At 43.8% G+C, this 14,520-nt stretch overlaps 1 protein-coding gene across 4 annotated transcripts in view; it reads right to left on the bottom strand.

The window, feature by feature from the left end:
• Tmem131l (transmembrane 131 like) overlaps positions 1–5,018 on the bottom strand; it is a 166,018-nt gene extending 161,000 nt beyond the window's left edge. For all 4 annotated transcript variants that reach the window (XM_026384757.2, XM_026384760.2, XM_026384761.2 and 1 more), the window contains exons 1-2: positions 4,841–5,018; positions 4,134–4,204 (exon numbers count right to left, since the gene is read on the bottom strand). In XM_026384757.2, coding sequence (XP_026240542.2) covers positions 4,134–4,204; positions 4,841–4,964 — 195 coding nt within the window. In that variant the 5' untranslated portion in view covers positions 4,965–5,018. The remainder of the gene's footprint in view (positions 1–4,133; positions 4,205–4,840) is intronic.
• Between the last annotated feature and the right edge of the window lie 9,502 nt (positions 5,019–14,520).

The following is a 14,520-nucleotide window of genomic DNA, read 5'->3' as shown; positions in this document are numbered from 1 at the left end:
AGAACTAAAAAATAAATATTAAAAATTCTCTCTCTTCTCTCTCTCTCCTCTCTCACTCTCTCTTTAAAAAAAAAAAAAGAACTGGGGATATTGCTCAGTGATTACTAAAGTCATTTTGCCTGCCACCATCAGAACTGTCCTAAACTCACAAATGGGGCACAGGGCAAGACAATGACAGCTGCCTCTCCTCCACTAGGAAGGCCTCATGAGCTAACTACTGAATGCCTACTGTATGCACAACACTGGCCACAACAGGGTCCCAAAACTCAGCAGCCTCCAGACACCCCCCCCCTTTTTTTTTTTTTTTGTTTCAGGGATTGAACCCAGAAGCACTTAACCACTGAGCCACATCCTCAGCCATTTTTTATAATTTTTTTTTTTTTTTTTTTTTTTAGAGACAAGGTCTCGCTGAGTTGCTCAGGGAATCACTAAGTTGCTATGGCCGGCTTTGAACTCACGATCCTCCTGCTTCAGCCTCCCCAGCCACTGGGATTATAGACGTTCACCAGCATGCCTGGCCCCAGACCCTCTTACTGAGAACCCAGTTGGGGTAACAAGATACATACAAGACAAAGGGAAAAATTCAGACACTCAAGACACTATAAGAAACTCAAAAGAAGGTTTGAAATGTTGAGGTTAGAGGTAGAGCTCAATGGTAGAGCCCTTGCCTAGCAGGAGTGAGGCCCAGTATTCCATCCCCAGCACCAGAAAAAAAAGGGGGGAGAAATTATGTCAACATCATTGCAAGTTAGGTGTCATGAAGAACTAGCCCTGAGCCACTAGCATAACAGTAGCAATCATTCATTCAGCAAGATAAGGTACGGGGCTCACTCAGGCAAGGGTCAAGCTGGAGGGAGAATCCCAGAGGACTGACTAGAGCAGAAGACAAGGTCAGACAAGGTCAGACAAGGTCCTTGAAGGCCAGAGGTCCTGAAGGCCAGAGCAGGTCAAAGTGCATGTCACCCTGTATGGATTGTAAGAAATCACACACCGTTCTGGCCTCAAAAATGAAATAAGAGGGCACACAACCACAACGGAGCTGCCTCTTGACAAAGAAGCTAATGAAAATGCTTGTTTGGTTCCTATGCCATCACCACTTTACAGTCAGTGTGCTGAAGAAGAATCGGAATAAAAAAATTCTATAAACTCAAGAATTAAAATCACAGTTTTCATAGGGCTGAGGACTTAGCTCAGTGGTACAGGACTTGCCTAGCATGTACAAGACCCTGGGTTCAATCCTCAACACTGCAAAAAAAAGAAGACAACAATAAAACTTACCTATATAATCACACAACACAAGTACTGAGTTATCTGTACTGGTTCAGCCCCTTCAAAGCAGAAAAACTATTTATGTCCTATATGGATGACATCGATGGGTCAGTTGAGAGACCACCAAAATGCTAGGCAATCTACATCAGGTGCTAAGTTCAAGGCACATAATCATCACAAACCTGTCAAATCAGCACCATCACCACCACCACCACCCCCACACACAGACATTCACTTTGCAGGTAAGAAAATGGAGAACAGAGAGATGAACTGAGGCTGGAAATGTAGTTCAGTGATAGAAGCTTAGCATGTGGAAAGCTCTGGGTTCAATCCCCAGTGCGCACTTGAACACATACACACACAAAGGTAAATTAACAGAGGTAGAAAGGATAAGAGCCAGGATTCATACCCAAGAGGCCTGACAGTTCCTGACAATTCAATCATTATATATGGTTTTATTAATGATGAGTTATTCAAGTTCCTAATCATAACTACATCAGGAAAAGAAAAAGAAAACAATCAACAGGAAACACTTCCAAAACAAATAACTATATAAACAGTGTTGGCAAAGGTTAGTATTATATCTATGGAATGCCACCATCTCTCATGTTCCTATTCTGCCCATCATTGTAACCCTTAGGTTCCAAAGGCATCTCTTAGCCTTCTTAAATGAAAAGAACTCAATCTTCTAGTTAATTAAACCAAAAACCCTCAAACACCTATAAACGTTCTCTTTTCCACATACTCTCTATGACACACAATGGAACCTTTTCAAAGAAATTTCAAAAACACTTTTAATTCTTAAAAATAACTTTCTCCCAAACTCTCTGCTGCTGAGATATACATATATCCCTTATCCCTGCCCAGGTATATGCAGAGTAAGATCATTTATAAAAAGTGTACATATAGTAGAGATGGAGTACTTAGAAAATTATTTCAAACACCAGTTTCACTTTCATTACAGCTGATAAAAATAGCTCAGCTATAAATGCCTGTATAGTGAGTATTCCAGAAAGACAACTTCTCAATTCTAACAGTTTTTTATCAAAACAAACCATTACAAACAAAATCCAACTAGAAAGTAAGCATTTTATAAAACAATTTTGAGCCTGTAAATAATTCATTTTATCACAGACCTTAACATTCCAACTCTGGGCACAATGACTACAACTAACACCATAACAAATGAGGGTCTACAATTTACTTCCCTTTTAGTCTGTGCTGGATTCCAACCTTAACCATCAGAGGTGGACTACAACTGAGTAAAAATACAAACGCACATAGACACCAGCTGCTTCTTAACCAGGGTAACATTCTCAATTGGTAAAATGAGGGAGTTGAGCCAGGTGTGGAGGCAGAAGGATTGCATGAGTCCAGGAGTTCGGGGCCAGCATGGGCAACAGAGGGAGACTCTGTCTCAAAAAACAAAAACAAAAAGCTAGTGGGTTTGAGGGGGAACTTAGACAGCTACTGGCATTCAGGGAGTAGAGACCAGGGATGATGCCCAACATCCTGTGACAGTGAGGACAGCTCCCCAAAACAAAGAATTCTGGACCAAAATGTCACTCATGCCACTGCTGAACAACTCTTAAGACAAACATACATATTTTTAAAGCAAATTCATCAAGCGTTCAGTGTGGTTTTCTCAGTAGGGTTATGATTCCTACTTTATTGTTCTTCTTTCTGTATTTTACAATGTATTATTTATAATGGGGGGAGCCACTTGGGAGTAAACTTTCAGTAGAAGGAAAGATGATTTGCTGATGGGGCTTTTTCCCAAAGGAATGGTCTCAGGCAGCCTGCTAGCGTTCAGGAAAGGTCCAGGAAATTTTTCCTCTCAAATCACCTCTCTGCCTTCAAGCTGTTATTCATTAGCCCTGGTGAAAAATGAATATTCCAAATATCTCAAAACCAGCTTTCTCAATGCTTCACATAGAGAGGAGAAAGCTGAAATGTAAAACTGCACAGCCTCCCAAGTGAGATTATAGGTAGATGTTCCGTTTTTAATGCTGCCACCAATATGGGAAGTAATGAACCTTAAAACTGCCATACACAAGCTGAATACTCTTATCATTCAACACACACCCTCGAAAATACATTTTAGTCATTGGTGCTGCTAGTGAAAAACGGTCAACAACATTATATTCACATGGGTACTTTTGAAGTAAGAATTTCTGGTACCAGCTAAACCTTAAAAATCAACACCAAAGCTTCACAGTACTTTAGCAGCAGGAAACCCATGGTGCTACAGATTCCCAATAAAATGTCAGTAATTATTTTTCCACATGCAATCATCATATAGGGGCAAAAAGAGAAAACCTGAAATTCAAGTTCATAAGTGGGTGTATTCTAACAGGAATTAAATGCACTTGGAGAAAATCCAAGATTACAATCCTTTAAAGTCACATCTTCATCCCAAAGCTACTTAACGCTAATGGGAAGCACCACTCACTAATATTTATGAAATCAATGTTCCTGCGGTCTTCAACCTTCCAGCCACTTGCCATCCACACGGCACCAGCTCAATCAGACAGAAGCAGAGCAGACCCAGGGCGAGGTCCCTCATCCACCGGGACCACTGGCCGGGGAGGAGCTGGCCCTTCCGGGGCGCAGCAGTCGCTGGCCGCAGCCCGGCTGAAGTGGCCAGGCTCCCACCTTCCGAACTTGGGGCGGGCCAGACTAACGCCTGTCACATGGTGCGGGAGGTGGCCGAGAGGGCCACCGTTGCCAGGTGTTCAGGCTTGGCCAACCGTTTATTTGCCTTGCAAAGTGGCCCGAGCGTCTGTGCCACTGGGGGGCCAGCGGCCTCCGGGCCTCTCCTCCCTCGCACGCCCACCCCTGTCCTGTCACCTGGTAGTCCTCACCTGAGTGGGCAGTAGGAGTTCCCCTTCTTCTGCCTGCCACAGCTCCACCACGTTCGGCAAGGGCTCGATCGCTGCACCGACACCAAAAAACACACTTAATGCACGGAAAGAAACGCTTCCTGTTTCCCCTCTCGTCCCCCGTGCCACCCGCCTCCCCAAAACAAGTCTCCTTTTCCTTCTTAGAGCCAGGCCACCCGAGGGGCGAGCCCAGAATGAAAACACAATAGTCGGAGCGGGAGCCGGCGGCCCCTCAGACGGAAAGACGAGGGCGTGCAGGTCGGGGCACTAGCGCTGGGGGGATGAGGCCACCCCACCGGACACTCGGGGCTGCGCAGCCCGACCATCTGGGTTGCGATCCCCGGGCAGCCAGGCTCCGGGGAACAAAGCTGCAGGAAGCCGGGCCGCAGCGGGGCACCAGCGCGCGCCACACAAAGCGGGGGCTGCGCCCCGGGCGCAGGGGCCCGCGCACAAAGGCTCCGGGACGCGCGCGGCTAGCGGTCCCCGAGCCCCGCGACTCCCAGCGCTCGGGCTGGACGGGGGCGCGGGAGGAGACGCTGCGCCCGGAGAACCGCAACAGCTTTTCCTCCCGCTGCTGCCCCTTCCCTTCTCCTCCCCGAGCCTTCCGATAGATTTAAACAGTTCCCTAAAAGAAAGGGAAGGGGGGGCGGGGTGGAGAGGGAGAGCGAGCCCGGCGGCGCGAGGCTGACCTTGTCCCTGAGCCCCTCCCGGGCGACAGCAGGGCAGCAGGACTTGGAAGACGCCCAGCAGAAGGTTCACGGCCGCGGCGGTGCGGCAGTAGCAGCCGGGCTGCGGGCGTCGGAGCCCCGCCATGCTGTGCTCGCGCTCCTCTCAGTGCTCGCCGCGCTCGCCGCTCTGCTCGCTCGCTCGCTGGCGCCGCGGCCGCCGCGCCCCGGGCCCGCCCCCGCGCGCCGCCCCGCCCCGCCCCGCCCCGCGCCGCACCGCCCCCGCCGCCGCCGCCGCCGCAGCTCCAGCTCGGGGCGCGCCGCTCGCTCCGAGCGCGTGTGCGCCACAGATAGGGGGGGACGGAACGCGGCGGGGCGCGGGGGGACGTGGACAATGCGAACGCACGCGGCGGCCGCGGGCGCCCCGCCCCGGCGCGCAGCACGTGGCCGCAGGCAGGCCCGCAGCGCCCGGTCCGCGGGGGCCCGGTGCTCGGAGCTGTGTGTCGGGAGGGCTCGCCGGCCCGCTTTGGCCCAGGGCGTCCTCATGAACTTTCGGGTGGTTTCCCCTTTGTTGGCGGCACACGGGCAGCAGTCGGGAGAGTAGCCACGGGGCAGGGGGCGGCGGCGGCGGTGGGAATGAGAAGTCGCCCGGCGAGAGACGCCCTACACAGGGTATGAGTGGAAATAATGCAGTGGTTGTCAGGAAACGCGAGTGCAGCCACATGGCTACTGCCAGTTATGCAGCGAGGATATCCGGTGGCTGCAAAGTCTGTAATTTAGAATAAAAAGAGCTCTCCCAAGACCCGAGAGGCCGACCTCAGCGCCGCGTGGCGGTGGCGCGCCTGGCACAGTCCGTGGAGACTGTCCAGGTGGTGACAGGTGGGGAAGTTTGAGCTTCGAAGACCCTGCAGAGATCCCCTTTGGGAATCAGATTGCGAAATTCTTTCATCCTCTTCGGAATCATGGTTGAGGTTGACGACTTCATAGCTTGCCTGTTTCTAACATTAACAGGATAATATAAGTAAACTTGGAACTATATTTTCTAGTCCTGCTTTAGTATGTCTATGGATCAAAAGGTCTAACATCTGAGCTCTTTTAATATCGCATCTACGCCAGTGATGTCACAAACAAGGGCCTATTAAGAAATGGATTTGCGTAACATGGAATGTCTTTGGAGTTAATTTGCTGTTTCCAGGGTAGCTTATATGAAATTCAGAGAATATGAGCTGTATGGTTTAAAGAGGGGAAGTGATGGGGCACACCTGTCTGCTTGCATTGATCCTCTATTTAATTGCTTCTGGTGCCTTACAGTCTAGACTTTGGAAAACTGGTGGTCATATAGCAGCACAGACTGGAGAAAAACAAAATGAATTATGGATCCTCTTTCCAAATACAGTACTGTGTACCCAGGCTAACACCTTTTCTGGATGTAACTCCAAACAAACTTAACATTTGAGGAGATGAGCATAAACACAAATTGCCCAGTGGGGGGGGGGGGAGTCACTTTGAATTATCTAACTTGAACACCTCCAAGTATCCCTAACTTTTTTTCCACATTCTCTGCTGACATCTTTCTTAGTAAGGCTTTCTGGTCCCATTCCAGTGTATGTGTGTTTGTTTGTTAGTTTTGTTTTTCCTTTATCGTTTCACTTCTGCAGGTTTGTATTTGCCCTTTAACTCTGAAGGCTCCCCACTGTATTAAAGGGCTCTCTAATGACAAGAATATTTGCACTGGGGTGGGGGTGAAACGTTGGTCCAGTGCTTGCCCAGCATGTGTGAGGCCCTGGATTTGATCACCAGCACTGTAAAAAAGAAGGAAGGAGAAAAAGAATACTTGCACAGCCAAAGGAGGTAGTAACTGCACCTTCAAGTTTGTTTCCAAATGCAAGTTCTCTTATAAGTCTTCTTATTTACTAAATGTAATTTTTAAGTCTTATGACCATACTAAGAAGGGAAAGCAATCAAGCATTGGCAGCCTAACATTTTATTACACTTTTCAATAAAAAGTCATGATGCAAAACATTTTTCCCGATTTTTCAAATATTTTACTAAAATTTACTAATAAAGTCTTTCCCATACTAATGTGTATCACAGTATCAGAGAAAAAAAGAGTAACATTGCTGCGGACTGTATTGAAATCTCTCATTTATTCTTCCACTGAAGGTTTTCAAGTCCAGCCTGAGTTTTTCAAGTTGTGGTCTCATGAACTTTACAAAGTGGGTAATGCTATTTGACTGTTGTTCACAAAGCCAGAAGCATGTATCTGCAGGGCCATGGGGTTGCAGAGGGATACAGGATTACACAGCTGTCTTCTTAGATAAATCTGACCTACTTAGCCTTCTCTGGAGGCATTTTTCATGCTGACTCATGAACAACAGGAAAGTTATGGCCCATTAAGCAGCTTCCATGTTTTGGAGTAAACTTGTCCTCCAAAGGAGAAGACTTCTGTGTATTTGTGCTGTGTTTCTATTATTCCCCTTGTCAATAGTAGATACTGTCACAGACTATTAGAAGTAGAAAATTTGGGGATATCATTTAATAGCCCAACTGCCTCATTTTATGGAATAAAAAAACTGAAACCCAGAATGGGTGAAAATATCCAAGCTATAGAACTCCTTTTAGTGACAGTTATATAGAAATATCTATGTGAAATAATGTTTCTGAAAAAAATTTAGATGAGTTAATTTAATATGAAAATTATATACACAAAACCAAAGTGAAAGAGACTAGAGTGATGTCTTAGTAGACTGTATCAGTATTATTTTCACACTTTTATTGTGTATCTTGGTTTTTAAAGTTAGATCCAAATAAGCTCAATTTTTTTTTAAAGGGGGGGGGGGCGGCTGGGTGTAGCCCGGTGACAGAGTGCTTGTCTTATACAAACAACACACTGCAATCAAATGCACATACACACAAGGAAGGGTAGGATAGGTTAAAAAAATGACTAACATTGTAAATTTAAAAGCAAGTATTGATTTAGCTATTTAAGGGTGGGGTTTTGTTGTTTTTGTTTTGTTTTGACAACAGATAATACAGATGAAAATTAAGCAAGTCTACAAATGTGAATGATGTTTCAACACATCCTGCGTAAAACCAACCATGGAGTGTTAAGCCCAAATCACCTATCTCTAATCCAGAGATGATTCCTCAGGGCAGGTCACAAGGTGGTTGTGAAGATTAAATGAGATAATGTATGGTAAGCATTTGGTGTTAGGTATTCAATAAATGCTAGAAATGATATTATCATTTATTCTTATTGTGGAAGCATGCCAAACCTTTCATTAATATGGTCCATTTGATACTGATGATTCAAGTACTTGAATTACCTATTCATTATCATATCATCTATCACTCAGACATACTGGAAATGGGAATAATTAATGAAAATGTATACGTAACAGCTGTCTGCTGGCCCATCTGTCCCTCCATTTTGGTCCTCCCATCCATGAAAATAACAAAACTAAGTGTTTCATTAAAGCCACTACCACAATCACTGCTGGGACCCAAGTCTCATCAGTGCCCAGGAGGAAAGGCCTAGAAGGGATGGGTCTTAAGCCGGGAAGAAATCTAGCGATTATGGCCACGAGATGCAAACTGCCCCTGGACTCAAAGGGATCTTTCTATAACTTTATTCCATATCATCTCACAAAGCCTCCCTTAGGTGCAATGGATAAGGATTCTCTCCTTTCTCAGGCTCCCCTATTGTGTTAAATAATCATCCCTCAGCATGATAGGACTCTCAAGCAATACGGGGGAGAGCAGCAGCAATCACAGTTAAAAACAGCCACCTTTTTCTATGTTTCTTTATAAAACTCAAAACTGTACAATAAAAATAGTAAAATTTAGTTAGTATATGCATTAAAATTAAAATTTTAAACAAAGAAAGACCAAAACTATTTTTAAAGGGAGGTTTATACGGGATGACTTGGGTGTGATCCTGGTCAATGTTTAAATACGATTAAGGCTAAGGGTGTAGCACGTGGTAGAGTACTTGTCTAGCATTCATGAGGCCCTGGGTTCAACTTCTAGTATGGCAAAAATAAAAATAAATAAATATGATTAAATGAATGCTATATGAATTTTTTTTTTTAATGTTCACCTTCCCAACTTCCCTTACACCCTGGCATGCTGTTTGGTGTAGGTCTGGTCAGTGAGATATAAACAGGCTTCTACTGGATTGACTCCAAGAAAAGCTATTCATTTCCTGGTGAAAAGGAATAGACTTAACTAGCACAAATTTTTGTACAGTGTCCTCCCTGCTGGAACACAGAGGTGATGTCCAGAGGTTTGGCAGCCACCATGCAAACCTCATGAAGAAAGTTACATGCTGAAAACAGTGGAATGGAAAAACAGAGAAAGTCTGGATCTTTGATGGAATTATGATATTGTATTATTATATTATATTGTATTGTATTATATTGTATTATCATATATATTATTATATTGTATTATCATATTATTCAGACATCCTGTTTGATAAGCAAAAGTAACCCCTTATTACCCCTTCAAGTTTTTTGTTATCTGTAGTGAAAATAATCCCAAGTGAAAGAAAACAGTCAACTAAAATAGAAATGAAAGTGAACGATGAACATTAACAATAACCAATTGGCTGGGATTGTGGCTCAGAGGTAGAGGGCTCGCCTAGCATGCGTGGGGCACTGGGTTCGATCCTCAGCACCACATAAATACAAAATAAAGACATTGTGTCCACCTATAACTAAAAAATAAATATTAAAAAAACAATAATCAATTTCAAGGAGACTAACAGAATGTTCACAAAACAAGAAATCAATAAAAATAATACTTATTTTACATGTGCAAATAAAAGCAATTATCATACATTTATTTACATTAATTAAATCAGAAAAATAAGTCAAAGTAACAAAAGTACCTTCTGATTAGATATCTGCAAAGAAACAGTGCTTATCACTTAATAAACTAGCTGATGCTCCAGAGGAAATCAGGCCCATCACTGTGAGTCTGTGTGAATACACTCCCAGCACGCGCCACATAGCACTGGGTGTCTCTGTGATCATTTGCTATGGGTTGACTGCATGCCCCAAAGTTCACACAGTGAACTCCAAATGCATAATGGTTTATGGAGATGGCAACTTTGGGGGTCATTAGGGTTAGAGGAGGTTATGGGGGCTATATTTCTTTATAAGAAGAAGAGGAGCCAGGCATGGTGGAGCACGCCTGTAATCTAGCAGTTTGGGAGGTCGAGGCAGGAGGATCGAAAGTTCAAATCCAGCCTCAGCAACTTAGCCCTAAGCAACTCCGTGAGACCCTGTCTCTAAATAAAATATATAAAAGGGCTGGGGATATGGCTCAAAGATTAAGCACCCCTGGGTTCCATCCCTGGTATCAAAAAAAAGAAAAATATCTGTTTCGCCCTCCACCATATCATGACACAGAAAGAAGGCCCTCACCAGAAGCTAGCACCTTCATAGGAGGCTTCCCAAGCTCCTGCACTGTTAGAAATAAATTCCTTTCTGTTACACATTACTCAGTCTGTAGTACTCTGTGATGGCAGCAAAACACAAAACAACTAAGATACGCCTCAGTCTGCTTTCCTGCCTCTCTCTCCTGTATCTAACCTCTGTAAGTAAGAGTCTCGGGCTTGGTCCTCGACACTCTCTGAATGAACTCACAGAGCCCTGCACCATTAAATGCTACCTGTAGACTGATGACTCAGATTATGTCGGTCCCACCTGAAGTTCTGCACTCACATATCCAGCTGCCTACTTGCTCCTCTGTCTGAAAGTCTAACAGTCATCTCAAGCCCAACATCTTTCAAGCTCTTGATTCCCTCTGTCCAAATTTCCTGGTACATTCTCAGTCTTCCTAAGTCCACGTCAGTGGCACCACCGTCTGCCCAGCTGCTGGAGACAAAAGCCAAGGAGCCATATTTAATTCCTCTTTCCTTTGTACCCTCTAAATCTGTCAGTGAATTCTAAAGTGTCCACTTCCAGAATATTTCCCACATCTATGGTTCCTTCTCAACCACTACCCTCATCAAAGCTCCTTATCCCTCATGTACACTCTTTTTTTAAATAAAAAAACTAATTTTAAAAATTATTTTAATTATTTTTATGTGGTGCTGAGGATCAAACCCAGTGCCTCGCACACCCTAGGTGAGCGCTTACCACTGAGCCCCAGCCCCCACGTAGACTCTTATGATTGCTTCCTATAGTCTCTCTGCTTCCCTTCTTCTACCTTACACCTCAATTGTACAGCAATCAAGTGACCCCTCCCTCCATTGCGTCAGCCTATCTCTGAAGACAAAGCAGCAGGGACAAACTTGGAAACTTCCCTACCCCCCCCCACCACCACAATTTCATTTTGCTTGTTTTAGGATGCTTTTAGGATAGTTAGAAAAGTCTATGAAGGCCCAGCTACAGTCATTAAGAGGAAGTTACTGTAGCTACATGTACCTACAAAACACACCCCACCCGTGCACCGTCCTTAGAAATTACAGGCAATGTAAAATTTGTTATTTTTTCTTTTGAGTCTCCATACTTTTAGACATATAGACAATAGAGCTTATGTCTCTATTAACTTTGGTGGGGGGGCAGCTGGAGGGCTGGGGATTGAACCCAGGGCCTTGTACATGCAAGGTAAGCACTCTACCAACTGAGCTATATCTCCAGCCCAAGTTTTATGCATAGTAGCTCACAATCTATAGGGACAATAATCTGTGTGAACTTCTAAGGTAGTAGACTGCGTTAATTTATTTAATAATTCATGCTTGTTATTGAAATCTTCTACTTGGAGATTCAAAATGCAGACCAGGAAGTAGAATTTCTTCTCCCTTTTTTTATTCCTTGTTCTTAGAAAAGATGTAGGAATACATTTCAGAATATTGGCAAGAATTGAAAAAGATCTATAAATTGAGTTAATATCTTGGTAGATGATCTTTTATTTTGTGGTACTAGGGATTGAATCCAGGGGCACTTTACTACTGACCTATATTCCTGGCCCTTTTTCTAAAAAAAAAATTTTAGGGCTGGGGATGTGGCTCAAGCGGTAGCGCGCTCGCCTGGCATGCGTGCGGCCCGGGTTCGATCCTCAGCACCACATACCAACAAAGATGTTGTGTCTGCCGAAAAATAAATATTAAAATTCTCTCTCTCTCTCTCTAAAAAATAAATAAATAAATAAAATTTATGAGGAATCGTCGTTTTGTTTTTTGTTTGTTCGTTTCTTTTTGTTTGTTATGTGGTGCTGAGGATGGAACCCAGCGCCTTGTACTTGCTAGGCAAGCGCTCTACCACTGAGCCCCAGCCCCAGCCCCTATTCCTGGCCCTTTTTAATTTGTTTTATTTGAGACAGCGTTTCACTAAATTGCTTGGGGCCTCACTAAGTTGCTGATGCCGGCCATGAATTTGTCATATTCCTGCCTCAGCCTCCCATGTCACTGGGATTACAGGTGTGACCATCACATGCAGCAGAAAACTATTTTTTAAGATCTCATATCAACTATAAAACAAAACCTAGCCCTAGTCTGGGAAGTAAAAGTTATATGTACTTTTTCATCTCTATCACCACTTAACAATCTGAAATGATGCTATTGTAACTCAATTGCTTCTTCTAGAAATAATGATAGAAACTCTCACATAGCACTTATGAAGGGCCAAACCCAGTCCTGGGTACTTTGCATATAAGTCATTTCACCCTTATAATACCTTGGGATGAAGTTACTATTGTTATCCCTATTTTACAGATGGGGAAATTAAAACACAGTATCTTACTTCATCTGTCAGGCTGCTCTAACAAAATGTCAAAGACCAGGTAGCTTACAAATAATAGAAATTTACTTCTCACAATTTTGGAGATTGGGAAGTCCAAGATCAAGGCAGATCCAGTGTCTGGGAAGGGCCCATTTTTCTGGTTCAGAGATGATGCCTATTTGCTGTGTCCTCACATGATAGAGGAAGCTCCATGGGGTCTCTTTTATAAGGCACTAAAATATTTATGAAGTCTCCACCTTCAAAGGCCTTATCTCCTAATACCTAAACCTAGGGGTTAAGTTTCAACATATAAATTTTTTGGGGACACTAACACTCAAACCATAGAATACGGACATGTAAGGAGAGTGCAAAACTAGAATTCAAACCAGGACGATACTTCTTAAGAACCCCCCACCTCCCATGAATGAAAAGTTAATGCTGACCCCCCAAAAATGCAATTGGAAACACCAAACAAAAGACATCATGACACCCCCAAAACTAACAAACCGTATAACCAACTTTGGGTTATGGAGTGTTTCATGGTTCCAGAAACAACCTTATGGTCAACAGAGGAAAAGGGAATTTTCTGTCAAGTTCATATGAATCACTATGAACTTGGATCTCCCTAAATCAATACCATATACCAATGTCCACAGCTAGAGATTAGAATCCTCCTAGTAGTATTCCAACAACATTTATCTCACTTGGCCGTCTGAACAATCTAACTATAGTCTTGGAAATTCTGCTTCATGACCTTGATCAAGGCCATTCACTTCCACCAGTCTTTTAAAAGAAAGCCATAAAATTATATGATCTCTCAGGTCTTTTCCCTATATAACCTTGAATGATTTTCTGTTCTGACCTGATAGCTTGAAAGCAGGAAACCTGAACTTTTAAAATTCATCCTTTTTTTTTAACTCCTTTAAAATCCACTGAGTAAAGCAACTTCACAGCTTCCTGAATCTTCGTGCTTTCAAATTACAGTCATGTTAAGTTTGGCACTTAAAGTTCAGATGAAAAGCTGCCAGGTCAGCAGTGGGGATCTAGATATTAAGAAGGAGGGGTGGTAAAAGGGGACCTGTTCTTTCCCTAATACACCTAGACTGCCAGACTGGGGCCACCGGGCAAAGTTTACACTTGGTAGAAAAGCTCAGTCCCATCTGTGGAGCCTCAGGCAAGTTAGTTAACCTCTCTGTGCCTTAGTTTCTCACCTGTAAAATGGAGATAACAGCCGGGTGGTGGTGCATGCCTGGAATTCCAATGGCTTGGGACTCTGAGGAAAGGAGGATCATGAGTTCAAAGGCAGCCTCAGCAATGGTGAGGTGCTAAGCAACTCAGTGAGACCCTGTCTCTAAATAAAATACAAAATAGGGCCGGGGATGCGGCTCAGTGGTTGAGTGCCCCTGAGTTCAACTCCCTGGTATCAAAAAAACGGGAGGGGGGATAACAATAGTCTACCTCAGAGGTTAGGACAGAAAAAAGAGTTAGTATATATAAGCCCGTAGAAGAATCCCTGGCAGATAAATGATGATATAATATTGTGGTGGTGTTATTATTTCCTAGATTAAGAAAAATAAAGTAAGAACTTAAGAAAGCAAACATTAAGAGTTTGGATGGACTCTGCAGGTAAAGAGCTCAAGGAATGGCCCATAAAATACTTTGAGGCCAACTTTAATGCCAGGTGATTGTGAAACTAATGCCTTCATACTGCACAAGTGCCTCCTTCCAGTTCTCTGATTATAGACATATGAGGTGGTTTGTTTTTGCAGTGCTGGGGATTGAACCCAGGGCCTCCCACTTGCTAGGCAAGTGCTCTACCACTGAGCTGCATCTCCAGTCCTACATACACACAGTTTAAACTGCAGGCTCCCAAGCCATATGGGGTTTTCTAAAACCCACCCCTGACTGAAAAAGGAACACCTTGGGTAAGGTTTGATCTGTCTATTCCCTTTTAAAAAACAAACAATAGGCACA

The sequence above is a fragment of the Urocitellus parryii genome, chromosome 10, assembly GCF_045843805.1.
Source record: "Urocitellus parryii isolate mUroPar1 chromosome 10, mUroPar1.hap1, whole genome shotgun sequence".
NCBI lineage: Eukaryota > Metazoa > Chordata > Mammalia > Rodentia > Sciuridae > Urocitellus > Urocitellus parryii.
This window is presented reverse-complemented; position numbering and strand designations above follow the sequence as displayed.